We start from the raw sequence: 18,658 nt of genomic DNA on the forward strand, positions 1-18,658 counted from the left end.
TCTCTGTTTATTATAAAAAGCAGCAGTTTGCTGGCTCATGCCTACAGGGATGTCTAATGCACATACAGCAATCACCAGCTCATACGAAACGCAGCTGCTTACACTCAGATCAGGACCCACTGTCCTTTGCATGATACTAAGTCATCTATCTACAAAAGCCTGCTCATAACTTTGTGATGACAAAGGCTTAGAAGTAATATTTTTGATTTTGAATACTTTTTGCTAGTATTTAGCCACCAAACGAATGATTACATGTTTGAGCTGCCACCTGTCTGAAAAGACTTGAAGGCAAATTTCTGTTTCTGAAACAATGTGTTGTTACTCTTTTCCTACTTTTTTTTTGGTCAGAGCAAGTTGGTACAGGAGTCAGATTCTTTGCCACAGGCCTCCCCTCTGCTGTTGTTGTCAGTGTGTATTCTGTGTCCATTTTGAGCTTGTGGGAAAATCATTGGTCTAATTACAAAATAGTGGCGGTACAAGAATTATCAGTGTATTAAATGTTTTTCTGCAGATATACAAGGTGATACAGGCAAGGCTATTTACTCAAGGACAAAGGCTTCTCCTACTCCAGACTTATAGTATATTACATGGCATTTATTTGTGTCTTTTTTCTCTTTTTCACAGGTCTGAGGATTTCATGGAGACACTAAAGATGGCAGCTCTTGAAACAACTCTCCTTACTTTAGCAGCAGTCCTCCTACACATGGCGAGATGTCATGGAAATATGGGAAAAGGAAAAGACAGCTCGCCGCTGAGGTTCACACACCACCTCTACAACACCACCATCAACGAGAACTCTGCCCCGCGGACGTACATTGAGACGCCAGTGAAGATGGGCATTGAAGTGACAGATCTGTTCTGGGAAATCAAATATAGTGTCGTCTCAGGTGATGACGACGGCCTTTTCCAAGCAGAGGCAGTAAAAGTTGGAGATTTCTGCTTCCTCAGGATCAAAACACGCAGCAGTAACTCAGCTCAACTCAACAGGGAGGTCAGGGACACTTACACTCTCACCGTGGAGGCAACTGAAAACACTTATAACTTCCAGGCAAAGACAAAGGTTTTTGTCCAGGTGCTTGACACCAACGACCTAAAGCCTCTTTTCTATCCTGCCTCGTACAACGTGGCCATCAGGGAAGACACTCCACTCAAGTCCAGTGTGGTCAGAGTTAGTGCTACAGACGCCGACATTGGAAGCAACGCTGAGTTTTATTACTCTTTCACCAGCAGAGCTCATCCGTTTGTCGTTGACCCTTTCACAGGCACAGTCAGCCTCATCAAGAAGCTCAATCACACGCGCACAGAGAGATACGACCTTACTGTTTTAGCTGAGGACAGGACAAAAAAGATGTCTGGTGTTCAGAAATTTGGTAATGTTGCCAGGGTTACGGTAAATGTACAAAAGATATCCATGGGGTCTCCAGTTATCACACCTCCCCACACACCCACAGTCTCTACAGACGGCAAAATAACTATCAATGTCCACGTGGATGATGGAGTAAAGCCTGTGGAATCCCTTAATATTGTTGGAGGGGATCCCCACAAGTGTTTTGAGATAATCCCCTTAGGTGTGCAGGGCAATGACTTCCAAGTGATCTCTACAAAGAGGATTATCTGGTCTCAAACTCCTTTTGGGCTGAATTTGTCGCTTCAAGCTAAAGATAGGAGCTTCCCGAGTTTACTCTCTCCAATTGCACAAATACACATTCCAGCCGATCTTTACAGCCCTTTGGCATTTATTGAAGACACCTACATTGTCACACTGAGTGAATTTTCACCCCCTAAAGCTCATGTAGTTAAGGTTTCCGTTACCCCAGTCCCTTATAATGTTACCTTTGCTATCAAAAATAATCCAGACAGCAGTAAATTCAAGATAAATCCCAAAACAGGAATTATCATAACAACAGAGAAATTGGACTATGAGATAAAGGATCGGTATGAGTTTGATGTAGTAGCCAATTATGGTGAAGCCGAGACTCACATAGTGGTTGAGGTAACGGATGAAAACGACAACAGCCCACAGTTCACCCGCACCTCCTATCAGGCCACACTGGATGAAAACACCCCCGTTGGCAGCAGTGTTTTGAAAGTAGCAGCCACAGACAAAGATAAAGGCAAAAATGGATTTGTGACTTACTCTATTGCCAACTCAGGCCCCTTACCTTTCACAATAGACTCATTCACAGGTGTTATCTCAACTTCCGAACACTTAGACTACGAGCTGATGAAACGCCGGTACCACCTGAGAGTTTGGGCCTCAGACAGCGGCAGCCCCTTCAGTCAGGTCAGTGAATGCCCCGTGACGATAACCCTGAACAACATGAACGATAACATCCCTCTGTTCGAAAGGGTGGGCTGCAACATCACAGTACCTGTAGATTTACCCGTGGGGCACACAGTCGTTGAGCTGTCAGCCATTGATATAGATGAGCTGCAGCAGCTGAGGTATGTCATCGAGTCAGGAAATGAGCTCCAAGTATTTGGTATTGATCCAGTATCAGGAGCCATCTCCCTTAAGCAGCCGATTCCCCTGCGAGCGGGTTCGTTCACATTGAGAGTTCTTGCCACAGATGGCAAATATTCCTCTGAAGCTTCAGTTGTCAGGGTAACTATCACTAACAAAGGTGATGATGCAACGCTCCACTGCCAGGAAACAGGCGTCTTCAAACAGCTGACCGATAAACTGATAGAGTCAATCAAACCCATTTTAACCAATCTAGAGGAAGACAGGTTCTCAGATGTTCACATCACCAACCGACATTCTCCCAAGTTTGAGTTGAGCATCCCGAGTTCAATTGACGTCATTGAGGATCATCCACTGAATTCCACCATTGTTCAGTTCAAGGCAACAGACACTGACACTGGGTTTAATAGTAAGCTGGTATACGCCATTTCAAGCGGGAATGAGGATGGCTGTTTCTCCATTGACACTTTCTCTGGCGAGCTTTGCTTAGTTTGCCCGTTAGACAGAGAGAGTAAAGAGTTTTACATTTTGAACATCACTGTTTATGATTTGGGAACACCACAAACATCTGCATGGAAGTTCATCGCAGTCAATGTCATGGACGTCAACGACAATCCTCCTGTTTTTGATCAGCCGAGATATGTGATACGTGTGCCTGAAAACACGGAGGTGGACTCCATTATTTTTACAGCTCGTGCAATAGATCTAGATGTAGATATGAGCGGTAATGTCCAATACTCCCTGCTGACATCAACTGATATGTTCAGAATTGATGAACAGACTGGTGAGGTGACTGTGACGGGGCGTTTGGATCGAGAAACCTCTCCCAGGCATGACCTCTGGATCAAGGCCAGGGACCAAGCCAAACTCGGCCCTCAGTTGTTCTCCACGATTGACCTTGTGGTGGTTTTGCAAGACATAAATGACAATCCACCCAAATTTGTACCAAAAGTTTACAAAATAAAAGTTCCAGAGGATGTACCCGTGGGCACTCTCCTCGTCTGGGTTGAGAGCGTTGACTTGGATCTGGGCAGTGGAGGCGTCGTCACCTACAACCTTAAAAATACAGAAGGCGGGATCTTTCATCTCGACTCCTCTACAGGTGCCTTGACCCTCGAGAGGGAATTGGACTTTGAGAGGCGGCCAATTTACAACCTCACGGTCCGGGCCGTGGATCACGGCCTCCCTCGCTCCCTCTCCTCCTCTTGCTTTGTGGAGATTCAGGTTCTGGATGTCAACGAGAACGTCCACAGGCCTGTGTTCTCAAAGTTTGTGTATGAAGCCGGAGTGATGGAGGATGCAGCTGTGGGGACACCGGTGGTCACGCTTACAGCTTCAGACAAGGATCTGGGCAGAGATGGAGTTGTCAGGTACCACATCCATGGGGGTTCTGGTCTTGGAGTGTTTGCCATTGATGAGGAAACAGGTAAGAAACACTGTTTTACTTCTTTGTAGTATTGGTGGTTGTATTTTTGGTAAAAAGGAGGAAAAGGGAAAAAAAAAATTCTCTTGATCTACACTAATGCTAGAATTGAATCGTTTGTGGTGCTTCTGTTTGCATGACATGGATGGCTAATGGAGCTAATAGAAGTTGTTGTATTGCTGTTGCATTTTAAAAAGTTGACAAACAGCCTAACTTTATTTGTTAATGTATTGCCTGGCCGCTATCGTAGACTTCTGGAAGTCTTGACCAAGAACTAGTGAACTGAAAAAGTTAATTGTAGACTTCTCATCCATGTTGGCTTGAAAGTTGAGATTTAAGTTCACACTTGGAAAAAGCAGCTGGCAAAAAACAATCTTACCACAAGATCCATTAATAGCTGTTCTTCATGACAGCTGGGCAAATCTGCCGATGAAGATCATGTGCTAGGATTCAAAGCACAAGAAACAGCTACTAATGACCTTGTTTTTTCCGAGGCTGTTTTCAATCTAAACAAACTGTGTATTTTATAATTTACGATGTTTGAATGATCGGATTTTGAGTAAGTGGCAGCACTTCTAGGCAGGTCAAAGGTCAGATTCAGGTAGAGTCTGCATTAATACCATGATGCTAATGTAGCCCAGTGAAGTTTTTTATACCCCAGAACAATGACACACCGAGTTATCACAGAAAATCTTTACAGCAATCCATTTCCTCATGTAGTTTTCCTTAGCACAACACGATATTTCCTCTGGCGTGTTTAAGGCCGTTAGTCTATTTTTTCCATCGTCATATACTTTGCAGAGGATACCCTGTGACCTCTGAACATACCATTGTGCATTCCATTAGCTTGCTTCTGCACTTTAAGCCTGAGATAAAATCGGGGCAAAGAGAGTTCATTGTCATAAAGGAAAAAATGAATTTTTAACTCTCCCTCAGGGTATCCAAATTTAAACTGCTTCTGAATTCAACTATGTGCAGAAAACTACTCTGTGCTGTCCAGCTTTTCTTTTACTAAGAATATGAGTAGGTTTTAGCAACACAAAAGTGTCACCCATGTTGACGAAGTGTTTGTAATTCCTGGGGCACAGCAGCAGGTTTGAAACAAGTAAATACTGGTGTGCTCTTCACAAGTGAAAACAGTGAACAATTAATTCCCCACCCTTTCATGTGCCTCAGGTGTGATTCGTACAACAGAGACTTTGGACCGCGAGATGATGCCTAACTACTGGCTTTCTGTCTACGTCACTGATCTGGGGACTGAGCCCCTGATCTCATGGATTCATGTCTTCCTGGAGGTCCTGGACGTTAACGACAACGCTCCAGAACTTTCTCAGCCAGTGTATTTTGCATCCGTCCAGGAGAATGTGGACAAGGTCAAGTCCGTCGTCCAGGTGTTGGCCACAGATGTGGACACTTCTTCTGAGGGGAAGCTTTCCTTTCAAATGCTGGAATCTCACCGGACGTACTTTGATGTGGACCCCAAAACAGGTAATAAAGAGTGAATGAACAAACGTTATCTACTATAAAACTATACATTTCCATGGAATATGCAAACAATTGCCAGTAACTGATTGATTTGACTGCAAATCCAGTGGTATTGGATGTCACCTTTTCAAAACAGATGACAACACGTGCAGTTGAAACAAATTAAATCTTAATTTAATTGGTTATTTTGTGTTCTAAAAGATATAAACACACAAAAGGAATAAACATGATATGACATGTTGCCTTTATAATACAGGCTTTCATCTGCCTGCCCTCTACTCCTAACCTGTCTTGTGGATAACCAAGTCCCATTGACTTTCTGTCTGTAAAAGTGAACAAAATTTCTGTTATGATCCAAATTGCACAGAAATTGAGGCAATGTGCATCACGGTGCCTTTGGTGCAGGGCATCTTCATAGTTAAAGAAGGGGAAATAGTCACTGATGACCTTGAGATAACATTATCCTAGAAAATGTTTCTGCATCCTGTTAAGATATTTTGGTGAGTTAAACAATGTGTGCAATAGAGGAGAGAATATCTACCCACTGTGCCTCTGTTTTTGGTGTATTTTGCCCAGGGTAGAGGGTCTGCTTTATTACAAACAAACCTATAAAGGCTTTCAGATTAATCTGAGCCTGTACAAACATCATTATAGAATCTTTATCATCATTCAAAAACAACATTTTATTTTCTCCATGACAGTGCCTTTACAAGTTCAAGTTCAAGTTCATTTTATTTATATAGCACATTTTATAGCAGCCAATGACTGACCAAAGTGCTTTACATCTACATTATTTGTGCATAATAGTTAAGTTGCCTTAAAATTAGTGGGTCCTTAACTGAAATACCAAACTTTCAAACATGTAAGCAGGTGGGGTTTAACAGGTGGTTTAAAATTATAACATGTTTTATATAAAATAATATATATTTATTTCTTTGATTTTCAACATGATCCAACAGAAATAGTACACATTCCCTCCTTATCTAATCCTCTCCCCAAGCCTGTTTACTAAACTAAGATTATCTATGATGATTAAAGACTGCACTTACAAGAATAATATGCAGAATAAGAACATAATATAGATCTTGTTTTAAAATTAAATCCTCTACGCACCTTCCCTTTCCAGCTTTAATACTTCTGCATGACCCTGAAAAATGTAATTGAAACTTTTAGCGAGCTAACAAATGGGCAGACAGATATACAGTAACTCTGGGATATAGCATGTAATTGGAACAGCCTGCACAGTGTCATCCTCCTATTTCACAAGCAGTTTAGACAGAAATATAGGCTATTGATTGATTGATTTACATTTTGATTCAAACTCTCCTTGTAAATATAAGACATCTGGAGCACCTCTGTGCCTTCTCTTTCACAAATCGTTTCAACATATCTGTATTTGTCACCATTTCCCCATGGCAGATTGACATTTTAATTCAGGGATATTACTGCAGCTGTAAAACCTAACAGTGTTATTTCCCACAAGGGGTGGGGGTGGGGGACTGTTGCACGTCTGAGCAGAGCAAGCCATGCAGAACATAGGAGTGTCGCCGAAAGGGCAGAGCTAAAAATTAAACTTCATAATGAGAAACCCCTTCAGAGGTCATTCACAAACTCACTCATCCATGGTTTGAAATTATGTGCAGTTGTAGAGAAAAAAAAGTACTTTTACCTCCCTGCTGTTTTAGTTACCCCTCAGGTATGTGAGTGCTCATGTTTGACAGTTGCAACGGACTCTCCTGGTGAAGACTTTGATGTTCAGGCAAATTAGCGTAGCATTAGCTCTTTTGCTGCAAGCCACTGCAAGCCCTGTTGTCGTCATATAATCTTCAGGTAGCTCTGGTGTTTGTCCACACCTTAGGGCCAGTATACCAAAGGATTATAGGCAGAGAGGGCGAGTTGTGTTAATAAAGACACGTCATTCAAAGGCATGGAGGTAAGAAGGTGTTGAAACAGCTGGAGAGTGTCATATTTAAACTTGCCTTTTTGTGCAAAACCAGGTGTATTTGATATAACTTTACTCATGCATACAAACACAGGATGAAATGATGTTTGGTTGAAAAGGGATTTGTGTCTGTGTGTAGTTTTTACATGTTACATTTAAATTTTTCTGATATCATGTCTCTGCTGTAGACTGGGTTGTGTTTAATGTGGATAACCTAAATTCATGCAGAAAAGCTAGTGGAATGGGTCCTTCATTCTCAAATCTGATCTCCATTAGCTTCCAAAAGTTAGTCTTCCATGGGTCCACATAAAATAAAAATAGGAACAAAGAATCAATCACATGTAAGTGTCTGAAAATAACTCAACTGATTACAAACAATACGATACAAATGTCAAAAACAGCCAAATTAAACCAAGAAGCTATATCTAAAAATATTTCATAGAACAATTATGACAAAATTAGCATTATAAAACTTGCTCAGCATTACATGAACTGAAATTGTAACCTCATGGAAGCTCCAGAAAGACATTATCTTGCCAAAAGAATGTGGACAACCTGGTACAGAAATTGTTTTCCCAGATTGGTGTGGAAGAACTTGATGGCTTGTACAGAGCCATGACAACCCCATCTAACATCTTTGGGAAGAACTAAAAATAAAATATAAGCCAGGCCTTATCAGCCAACATAAGTGATCTCACTAATTCTATTGTGGCTAAATTGGAACAAATATGTTGGATATGTTGACATTCACACAGATAATGTGACCTTTTACTTAAAGGCAGCAACGCTTCACCCATAAGTGTCATGAAAAATCATCAGACAATAAACAATACAAGTAAAATCAGCATTCCCTGATCAAACAAGTCTGTGTAAATGAGGCAGATTGTGTTACCTTAAAGGGCATAAACGTGCTGCTGATACCTGATCTTTAGAACACGATACTCCTCGGCTTATTTTCACAAATGTTCAGGGTGACTGGTGTAGAAACCACTCATGCCTCGACTTGATGAAAATGACTCATGGCTGAATGTAGGTTTATGATTAAGCTGCTATTCTCCTGAAACTTTATACTGCAAAAACGTCCGTCTGATTCAGCCTCAAAGAATTAGTTGATAAAGTTTCAGCAGGGGAACGACGGAGAAACGCATATATAAAATCAGGTCCAATCTGCGAAATTGTTATTCCTTTGAATTCCTTTGAACTAGTTATTGTCTGACTTTGACAACAGGTTTGTGCAGGAGAAAGAGGGTGTGCCAAATGACCAAAATCAGTAGCACAATGCAATTTCCATATTGTATAGTAGTGGTAATAAAACAAATAACATTAGTAATAGTAATTGTAATACTAGTAATAATAAGAATAATAATAGTTTTGAGCAGGAACATGGATTCAGTAGGTGGCTTGCAACCACAGATCTAGACATTACAGCTCAGGAGGCAGAAACACCTGCCGAAAGTGACAGAAGGAGAGAGGAAAGAGACGTGGAAGCACAAAACTACGAGAGAGGAGAAGAAGCTGAGTGAGCAACATGGATTAATGGGATAAGAATGCACACAGCTGGAGATGGAGAGGAGGAACTCTTTGCATCATGGGAAGTCTCCTGGCAGTCTAGGCCTATAGCAGAATAAGTAAGGGATGGTTCAGGGCTCGCCTGAGCCAGCCCTAACTATAAGCTTTATCAAAGAGGAAAGTTTTTAGCCTACTCGTTAATGTGGTGATGGTGTCTGCCTCCCAAACCCAAACTGGAACCTGATTCCACAGGAGGGGAGCTTGATAGCTGAGGCACTGGCTCCCATTCTACTTCTGGAGACTCCAGGAACCACAAGTAAACCTGCATTCTGCAGTGTTCTAGTGGCTTAATCAAAAAAGCAGCTCCTTGAAGTTTGTTTTACGTGGGAACTCTACAGCCATATCCTGATCAAAGATAAGTCGGAGATTTGCTACGGTGGTACTGGAGGCCAGGACAATGCCATTTTGTGTTTTACAAAAAAGTTGTTTGTTGACAAGCCCTGGCAAGTCAGGAATGTGCATGTTCATTAGAATTTAGCGACGACAAATTCCTAAAATTACTGTAGAACCTTAAAGCACCTTGCTTCACAAAATATAAGATTATTTTAATTATTATACATTTGCACTGTCATACACATACAATTTTCACATCCACAAAGTGAGAACTAGTTATCGTTTAAGGATCAGTCTGGTGATATTCAGAATTTTCATTATTGCCAACAAATACATTGAAAAACCCAAATCAAGCACTGTGTGTTTATCAAGCCTAATATCTCTTCTTCCGCTGTGTCATTGTTGTCCAGAAATTATTAAAAAAACATCAGTGAGCCACACTGTTGCTCACACACTGTAGTTTATTTTGTCTCAGTCCCACATTCACCACCCTGCTGCTCCAAATACTCACTAGATTACCACATGTGGATTAATCGTTGCTGAAAATAGTCCCCAACAAATGCACTGTTTCCCTCTGTTTGAATAACATTGGCTAAATAAAGGTTTTTAAAGATTTACAAATTCATTACGAACCAGTGGGCTCAGAGTGTCACAGAAGTCCGAAGGTATTCAGAGATGAACTAACACATTGTTACTTCTTTTCATGGGATTCTTGACAATTAGAACAAAACACAGAAGATCGATATAATAACATTATCCTTGTTTCGCTCCTTTTCCTCCAGACTGTCATTTTTCATTCTGTCTATTTTGGGATAACTAATCACTGAACTGACCTTGAGAAGTTTGTCCACTCAGAATTCTTGCAGTGATCAGACATCATTGCTAGTAAGTCATGCAAACAAGAGTAGAGAGCTTTTCCATCTCAGAATCTTGGATCAGATAGTGATCTTATAATGAGGAGCACTTTGAGGCCCAGGGGTGGATATACTCTTGCAATTAGCAATGAATTGGGCCGTTTGCTGCTCTTTCCAGGGGCTTATTTACACACATGACTTGATTTGCATACATTTGTTCATGAAGAGGTAATTTTGTAATCTTAGTTGAAAAGAGAAATTCTCCTTCTAAACAAACCCGAGTGAATTCAGACTCCTGCTTTGCAATCTTAATATGTTCAACTGACTCTGTGAGCCTGAAAATCTTCTTCCCACTCCCTCAGTAATATTGCTGAAATGTTGCTCAGAAAGGCAGCATAATTTAAGACATATCCTTTCAATACGTGGGCTTGACACGGCTCACTGAGCGCAATAAAGGCTACATTTAAAAAAAAAAACAAGATGGGAATTAGCCACTGTGGAATAGCAGACTGGTAGTGAGTGTAGAGAGAAAGAGGAGCAAGCAAATAAACGGGGCCCTGGCATGCCAGAGAACACTGTTTATCTTCACGTGGTTTTGACAGCCGTCCAGCACGGCTGAGTGAAAACAGGCGGCGAGGGAGAGACGAGGCTTTACCCCTGATTCCCATGTCTGCACTAATGACAAAAACATACTTTCTAATGTGCCCCACCTGTCCTAATGATGTCCTCCCAGCAGGACTTGTTTGCACTGTCGTAAAAGACCTCAACGACCCTCAGCAGGGCTTTCACTTTACTTAGTTCACCAGCTCTGTCTACTGAGAACAGCTCCCACACCTCCTCATGTCTGCCTCCTTCACAGGGTCCTAACAAATAAACAGAACCAACCTAAATTACACAAATCTTAAGTGATTCCAATGACATATATACTATGCATGTAGTCTAGTGGTTTATTCATAAACAATTCTGTTCCGCTGATCTATCCAGCAGTAAACAAACCGCTGAAGTTTTTTGACTGATTATTGATACTGCTATTACTACTCAGATAAATTTTTTGTGACACAAAGAAGCTCAAGCATTGTGAAGCTGTAATTATGCTATATTACACTATATTTTGGGCAGTGGTGACCCAAAGGTTAAAGCTTGTGACCGGGAGGTCGCCTGTTTAATTCCCGGACCGGCAGGATTAAATTTGGGTGTGGAAAGTAAACCAAGCAGTGCTTGCCTCCCTCATTTACCATCACTGAGGTGCAAGGCCCATAACCCCAACAGCTCCAGTGGAGCTGCTTAGTGGCCAGTAGACCAGGCTGCGGTTGTACTGGGCAGCTTCCAGGTGTGAATGTGTAACAGTGCCTTCCTGCAAAAGAGAGGCTTCCTCTCAGTGAAGCTCACCTGAAGGAATAAATAAAGATTTAAAAGGAAAAAAAAGGCACTTCACTAATACATGCTTTACATAATCACAAAATAACTAGAATGACCCGTTGGAAAGAAGCCAAAGAGAGTAGAGGTTTTAGGACAATGTGGTTTAGAGTCAGTTGTCGAATCAACAACAATCAGCAAAAAAATACACAAGCTGATGTGGCTTGGGGCGTCAGCGCTTACCACCTCTGATTATTCATTTCTCCCAGGCACTGATTGAAGCCTTTGGTCGATCTCAGCTATGTGTTGCATATAATTTGTTGTAGCTGCTAGCTTTTGAACGAAGGGTTATGAAGTTGGTTGTTATTATAAAAGGTAGCAATTACAAAATTGCAAACTAGTTTTTGGCACATAAAGAGATAAAGAAGATATCTATCCAGGCCATAGAAACTAAAATGTTGAAAATACAGTGGAAGGTGCAATTCAAAGTGCTTTAGAGATGACCATTAGCTGATTATTGAACAGTAAAAATATGTACACAGTAAAACAGTTAAATGAAAATAGAAAATATCATAAAAGTGTAAAAATGTTATCAACCCTTTTACGCATATGATCTGACCATTTTAATCAAACTTTTAAAAATGTTCCTAATTTTGTTTCCATATAAAAAGTTAACTTTAGTTCAATCATCTTTATGATCAAGTGGACGTCTGTGGGGACTGGAGGTTGTACAAATGTCTGCTATAAGTTCTCTTAGTAACACCGTTGTAGAGTTATTGTTACTGCAGAACCCGATGTTTATCCTTTCAGAAGCTGAGAAGTGTCAGATTCTCATATAAATCTGGATGAACACTGAACATGGGGGCTTTGTGTTGCTGTGGAAGAGGATAAACACACACATCTCTCTTATCCACACACTCTGCCACCTAACCCCTCTTATTATGCTACCAGCAGCATTAGCAGTCATCACCTGCCGGTGTGTCTCTGGCTTTCCTATAGCACTACCAGCTGCCTAAAACACTTCACTTAATTTATTTAGACTAGATGAGATGAGGTCAAAATCCCAACTGGGAAATGAATTCAGCTGCAGGAAAAAGAGATAAATCCAAGTGATTTCTCTGACTAACTGATTGGTTGGATTAAGTAAAAACGTTTCAGATTTTTTCTCCATTTTTATTTCTTCAGTTTTGCCTTTTTTTTTTTTTGCCAGACTACAAAAATCTATTTGAATGAATGAGCCTGTTTGCATATTAGTCAACTAATCTACTAGAAGCCCTACAGTTTAAATTTAGCAAGTGTAAAACACGCAAAGCAAAAATATCTTTAGACATATTCAAGGTTTCTTTTCTTTTTTGACAAAACGTACCAGCAGACTGTTGAGAGTCCCTGGCAGGTTATAGGTCTGAAGTGAGTAGAACGTTCAGGTTTCCCAACAGCTTCAAACAAACAGACTCCCAACACACACACACAGCAGATGTGTCTGAATAACTGGTTGAGCCACATCTTTATATCTTTCATCAGAAACAAACACACTGTTCGAGATGCAGACGCTGATTCACCAAACTGCCAGTCAGACGTCGTTTTTCACTGAATCTGGCATCGCTGCTTCTAGTCGGCCTGTATCAAATGGTGCTTCTGCTGATTTAGCTTGTTGAATGGACGGTGAAGACTGTCAAGGAGAGAGAGCTCTCTGATTGGCTTTTTAGCCCAGTGAATCAGTGATTCAACGCATTTAGAATAATTCATGCCAATTTTCGTCTTCAGACTTGTCTTGTCGTCTTCCGCTCAAAAATAAGCACTGCATGGGGACAAAGCTAAAGAAAACTGTACAATGCCAGTGTTGTTCTCTATTTAGAAATATAATGATCATTACCTTTTCAACAGATTCACAGTGGTGCCATAAATGGTCTGCAATGTGTAGTTGATTATGAACATTTATTTAATGGTGTCATATTGACATTATTTGGTTTAATGTGCTGTTTTTTAAATAGTATTGGACACAGTAGTGTGACAAATTGGTCCATTTACTAGCTTTTTAAAAATCTCTTTTTCAACCGTAAGTTGAAATACAACACATTACGTAATACAAAAGTTCAAATACAATACAATATTATTTGATACAATATGATTTTTACATAGACAAATGCAATGAATTAAATATATAAACAAAAGTAAATGAAAAGACTAAATGTAGATATCAATATGAATGATGACACACACATGTTGATGAGGTAAAAAAAGCATTTTCCAAGTTCAAGTGTTTGACAGCTGAAAACTGGCTGAACAGACTCACAGAAACACTGACATCCACACTGATCCTGCATGGACCCCAGAGGATGTACCTCATACCGGGTAAACATACACAAACACACACAGACAAGAACAACAACAGCAGAAACAACATCCATAAACCAAAATGTGTTTGCTTAGGTGCAATCAGCTCTGTTACTGCTCTGAGACCTACACACACACGAACACACACCCCTAAAATAACAGAAGCAGTAACACTCCAGTCTGTTTTGTTGTTTACGTGTAATTAACACTTGTAGTTCCTGGGACTCGCACACTAACAGGATTGATTCCTTCTGTGTGTGTGCTCGCAGGTGTTATCAGCACTCTCTCGGCCTTGGATCGGGAGGACAAACCAGAACACACCATTGAGGTGAGACTCTTGAAAACAACATATTATTTTATTTTTTTACTTCCCTTCGGATTGATGCTGAAAAGGGGAAACAGGGAATCCAGCTGTTTTGTAGTGCATTTGAGGTTCAGAGTATCAATAAATTCACAGGAGCAGGAGATAGACCAGGATGCACTGCAACTAAAAGACAACAAAATTAAATCTGAAATTTCACATGTTGAGCTACAACAAAACGTTTCAGAATAAATATAACGTAAATTTAAATCCCAATGAAAATGAGATAAATCAATCATACATCATTCTTTCATCACAAAGTAAAGTCAAATTAACAGTTGAAGATCAGAGTTGTTTGTCTTTTATTGCCTACAGGGTTCCATCTAGCATTACAAAAAAAATGTAGAAGTTATTATGACATTAAACTCTCCTCTTAATTCTCAGGTAATCGTTGTAGATGATGGATCCCCGTCACTGCGCTCCACCGCCACCGTCGTGATCCGAATTCTAGATGCCAACGACAACCGACCAAAGTTCACAGACAAACTTTTCCACGTCAAGCTGCCTGAACAGCGCTTCCAGGCAGGTAAACAGGAAGTCTGCAGGATGGTCGCCCGTGATGACGATGAGGGCTCAAACGCTGTGGTGACCTACAAGCTCCAAGACAACAGGGACGAGCGTTTTGAGATTGACTCAGTGACGGGTGTGGTGACATCGCACGGCGATTTCTGGCCTGGAAACTACAGTATTCTCACGGTAGGTCTCCAGAACGTCATTTAGGGTAGTGACATCTTTTGCTGCCAAATCTGATCTGCCCACTTGGAGTTGTGTGGCTCCAAAGCAAAAAACGTGCCTCCCGTCTTTCAGCAAGAGTGATAATTAGTTTGCATTTCAATAAGCTTTAGGTAAATACGTTTTCTAAAGAGATGTGCTTCATTTGCGTCTCTGTAGAAGGTGTGGAGACTTTAAAGTCTTGACCGGGGCCCACCCACTCTGCTAAAGATGCTCAATTACCCGTGCTTAATACCCTGAAAGGCACTTCACCAAGACCTGCTGTAAAACCAATGAATTTTCACAGTCCTTGTCATCACTCTGCATTATGGAAGCCAAAGAGCTTAATCAGCAGGGAAAACTTCTGTAAGATTTTATCTTCTGTTGACATATATTGAGCAGCTTAAGGTTGGTGTTATTCTTTGTTTTTCTTATTGTCAACAAATAAAAATTGGTAAAAGGTGGATTTAAAGCCAGTTTGTGTAGGATTTGCACATTTTTGCTTTACGTGGTCATACAAAAAAAAGAGAAAACTTTTGCAGAATGCAAAAATATATATATATATATATGTCTGGGTGAAAATTTTATTTCACAAATACCATTTGCAGCACTAACTGTCTCTCTCTGTTTACCCTGAGGGCGTAGTACCAGCAGCAGAAAACAACATTTGTGTACAGTAACATAGAATCTTGCTTAAACACAGTTTAAACTGATATTCTTTTTTTTTTACACACCTGCATTTTTTGGTGGAACTCTGTAAATAAAACAAGTTTTAAATTTGGCTGAAAATGATGAAGAGAAGCTTGGTTATGCAGCTCTAATCTTACACACTTTCACACAGCTAACTGCTCTGCCCTCGCTCTTACTTGTGATGACATCATGCAGCCATTGATTGAAATTTGATCTTGTGGGCACCCATGCCACCTTTCTGTTCTGTGAGATAGGCAGAACCAGACTAACTACTCTGTCTCCAGTCTTCTCTTACAGCAGTTCAATTTTTTTTTAAAAAAACTATTAAAATGTTTAATTTAATTTCCAGATTAAAGCTACAGACCAGGGCACCCCGTCCCACTCGTCTACAGCGAGACTTGACATAGAGTGGATCGCCCGGCCACAGCCCTCTGCTGAGCCAATCACGTTTGATGAGCCCCTCTTCACCTTTGCTGTCATGGAAACGGAGCCTATCACTCACATGGTGGGCATCATCATGACGGAGACCCATCGGCAGAGGTGGTTTGACATCATAGGTGAGAGGAAATGAACACACGTGCACACACTCTGAATATTGATCAGAAGCTGTGCAGGTGAGGCTGAGGAAAACAGGAAAAACTTCAAGCTCTGTTAAAAACAAGCATGACACAAATTAGGGTAATGATCTCCAAAAGAAGACATGGGATGGATGAAAAAACTATTTATATTTATTTCCACAACATGCTCAATTTGACTAGAAAGGACAGAAAAGAAAACAAAAAAAAGCACCTGAAATCAGAGCTCAGTGATCACTGTGTAATGACTTCTCATAGATCACAGAGAGTCTCTCCGTCTCCGCTTCTGTGTGACGTTCAGCTCCTTTAGCCGAGGCAAAAAGCACCACATATTAGGAAATGATATCTGACATCCACCATATTGCCACTTACACCAAAGTGCTGACTTGTCAAGCGCCGACTCGCACCGGAGAATACAAACAGGTTACAAACATCATCCATCCATATGAGCCTCAGTATGAACAGAAGACAAGTTATTTTCTAAAGGTCAGCAAAGTCCTGCAACAGAGAATGATATTGGAGCAGAGAAGGGCATGGTTAAAAGAAGACAATTTACTCTCTGATATTTTTACGGTTTCATATAATCAATCTGTGAGTTTCAGTGTTTTTCCAAGACTTGTTGTGTGGTGATTCTTTTCAATGATTTCCTAAATAAGCCTCTTAAACTTCAGTTATTTCCTGTAAAAGTTCAGCTTGCCAGAACTTATGTGGCTTTAAGTGGAGATGGAGAAAGTGAGAAAGACTGCAACAGGGTGGGCAGCAACGAACGCTTCCAGGCCCCATGCCTGACTGAATCCCAACCTATTTTGTGGCTGCTTTGTGTACTTGCCTTGCTCCTGTTGGTATAGAATCTGGTCTCCATGCTTGTTTTCCAGTGGATTTTTCCCTGAACGCTCTTTGATCCCGAGGGATTTGGTTGGTGTTGATGTTTTAGATGGATGTTTTCTGATACCAAACTTCACTAGTAATGCAGGAAATATCTAGGTGTGACTTGCAGTACATCAGTGCACTAAAAACATGCAGAATGGAAAAGAAGATTATAATAGCATAGATTCACCAACATGGAAGCTGCCACGCTCATGGTTATGTTTGGACCATCTCACTTTCTGTTTACAGTTGTGTCTTGTTTTTGTTGGCTAAATCCGCTGTTCCGCCCTGTTATGCCTGGGAGAAATAAGTCAGGGATAAAAAAGCCCATTGCGCCGACCTGTGCACAGTGTCAGCTGGCGAGCAATTATTAAAAGATTATCATTTTACCTTATTGTTAGAAACAACACGAGAGACTATGGGTTTGAAAAGAGAAAAAAGACAAAACACTTTGGTGGTCTGGTAGTTAAAACACCTGTCTCTCACTCTCTCATCATTAAATCCATAGAAAAGAAACTGTGCGGCCATTAAAAAGAAAATCACAGGACAGACCCAGCTTTTCACATGCCTTAGAGAGGGGAATGTAAGGCTTAGTAGAAGTGGGCTGTAACGGTTGGGTTTGACTGACCTTGTTCACCTTGGATATCCAAGTTTATCCTAATTTTCTACTAATGCAGTGTACTTGCAGACACGTGCCCATTAAATGTCAAAAAAGTATGTTTCCTGATTAGTATTTCAGCCAAATCTTCACAATTTTGCTGTAGATTTTGGCATAATTCCTTGTTTGTTGATGTCTATGACATGTCTATGTCTTTTTTTAGCAGAAATATTAGTTTTTAGATAGATAGATAGATAGATAGCACTGCTTTTTTGTTGTGAGTTGTTGCGAAATCGATAGTATCTTATATTGTTTGGACTCCGCTCCTGAGTCTGAGAAAGAGCCTCGTGCTCAAACCGTCACCAGCAAAAGACAAAACATTTTTAAAGGAGTTATTTGGTGTGCAGATCTATTTGTTTTCAACTATTTGTTCTTTTGGACTTAGCACCTGGACAGAAAAGATGTGTGTGTTTTATACACAGATTGCTGAAATAAGACAATCTTGCCACCGCAGTTGTGATGGATGATTAGAGTGAAAAAGGGGGAGGAGGAGAGGAAGGAAAGGTCTTGGTGTCAGTGGTATCAGCAGGACGTTTTCTCTCTGTGAGGATAAATCAGCAGCATTCCTCCTCTCATCACCTGCCAGATCGCCACACGAGGGACAACTGGCCATTCCTCCTCTTCCTCTCTCCACTTTTCATCCTCCTTTCTCCTTTTCCCTCCACCCTGGCTTCTCTCAGCCCCGGACACTATGAGAAAGACTGTCACAGAGAGCATTATGAAAAACAAAAGGCGTTACAACATTTTAAGTTGAAGTGGAAATAAGCCCTGTGACTCCGGAGGCGTCTGTTTCTCATTCCCTTTGAGCCTCCCAGGAAAACACATCAGGGTTTGCCAGGCTGTTTCCTGCCAAGCGGGGCAGCGTGTGCAGAGAAAGACCGAGGTTCCTCCTGTTCACTTTGCTGTGCCAAGCTCAATCTGTGCCAGAACCCAACGGAACACAACAGACACTCTCTGCATCCCTGAGGGGACATTCGGTTGTCTCATTGCTGCTGACGCCGGATGTTACGTCTTGTGACATTCATGCGTTGTGTTG

At 41.0% G+C, this 18,658-nt stretch overlaps 1 protein-coding gene across 1 annotated transcript in view; it reads left to right on the forward strand.

Annotated features, from left to right (window-relative positions):
- Window positions 1-18,658, forward strand: part of fat2 (FAT atypical cadherin 2) — a 113,787-nt gene that overhangs the window by 11,712 nt on the left and 83,417 nt on the right. The window contains 5 exon segments of the mRNA XM_038699096.1: window positions 625-3,890; window positions 5,064-5,375; window positions 14,030-14,088; window positions 14,506-14,817; window positions 15,872-16,079. Of these exon segments, the coding sequence (XP_038555024.1) occupies window positions 638-3,890; window positions 5,064-5,375; window positions 14,030-14,088; window positions 14,506-14,817; window positions 15,872-16,079 (4,144 nt within the window). The 5' untranslated portion in view covers window positions 625-637.

The sequence above is a fragment of the Micropterus salmoides genome, unplaced genomic scaffold, assembly GCF_014851395.1.
Source record: "Micropterus salmoides isolate LMB-PRFRI ecotype aquatic unplaced genomic scaffold, ASM1485139v1 Ms_hic_scaffold_5, whole genome shotgun sequence".
Taxonomy (NCBI): Eukaryota; Metazoa; Chordata; class Actinopteri; order Centrarchiformes; family Centrarchidae; genus Micropterus; species Micropterus salmoides.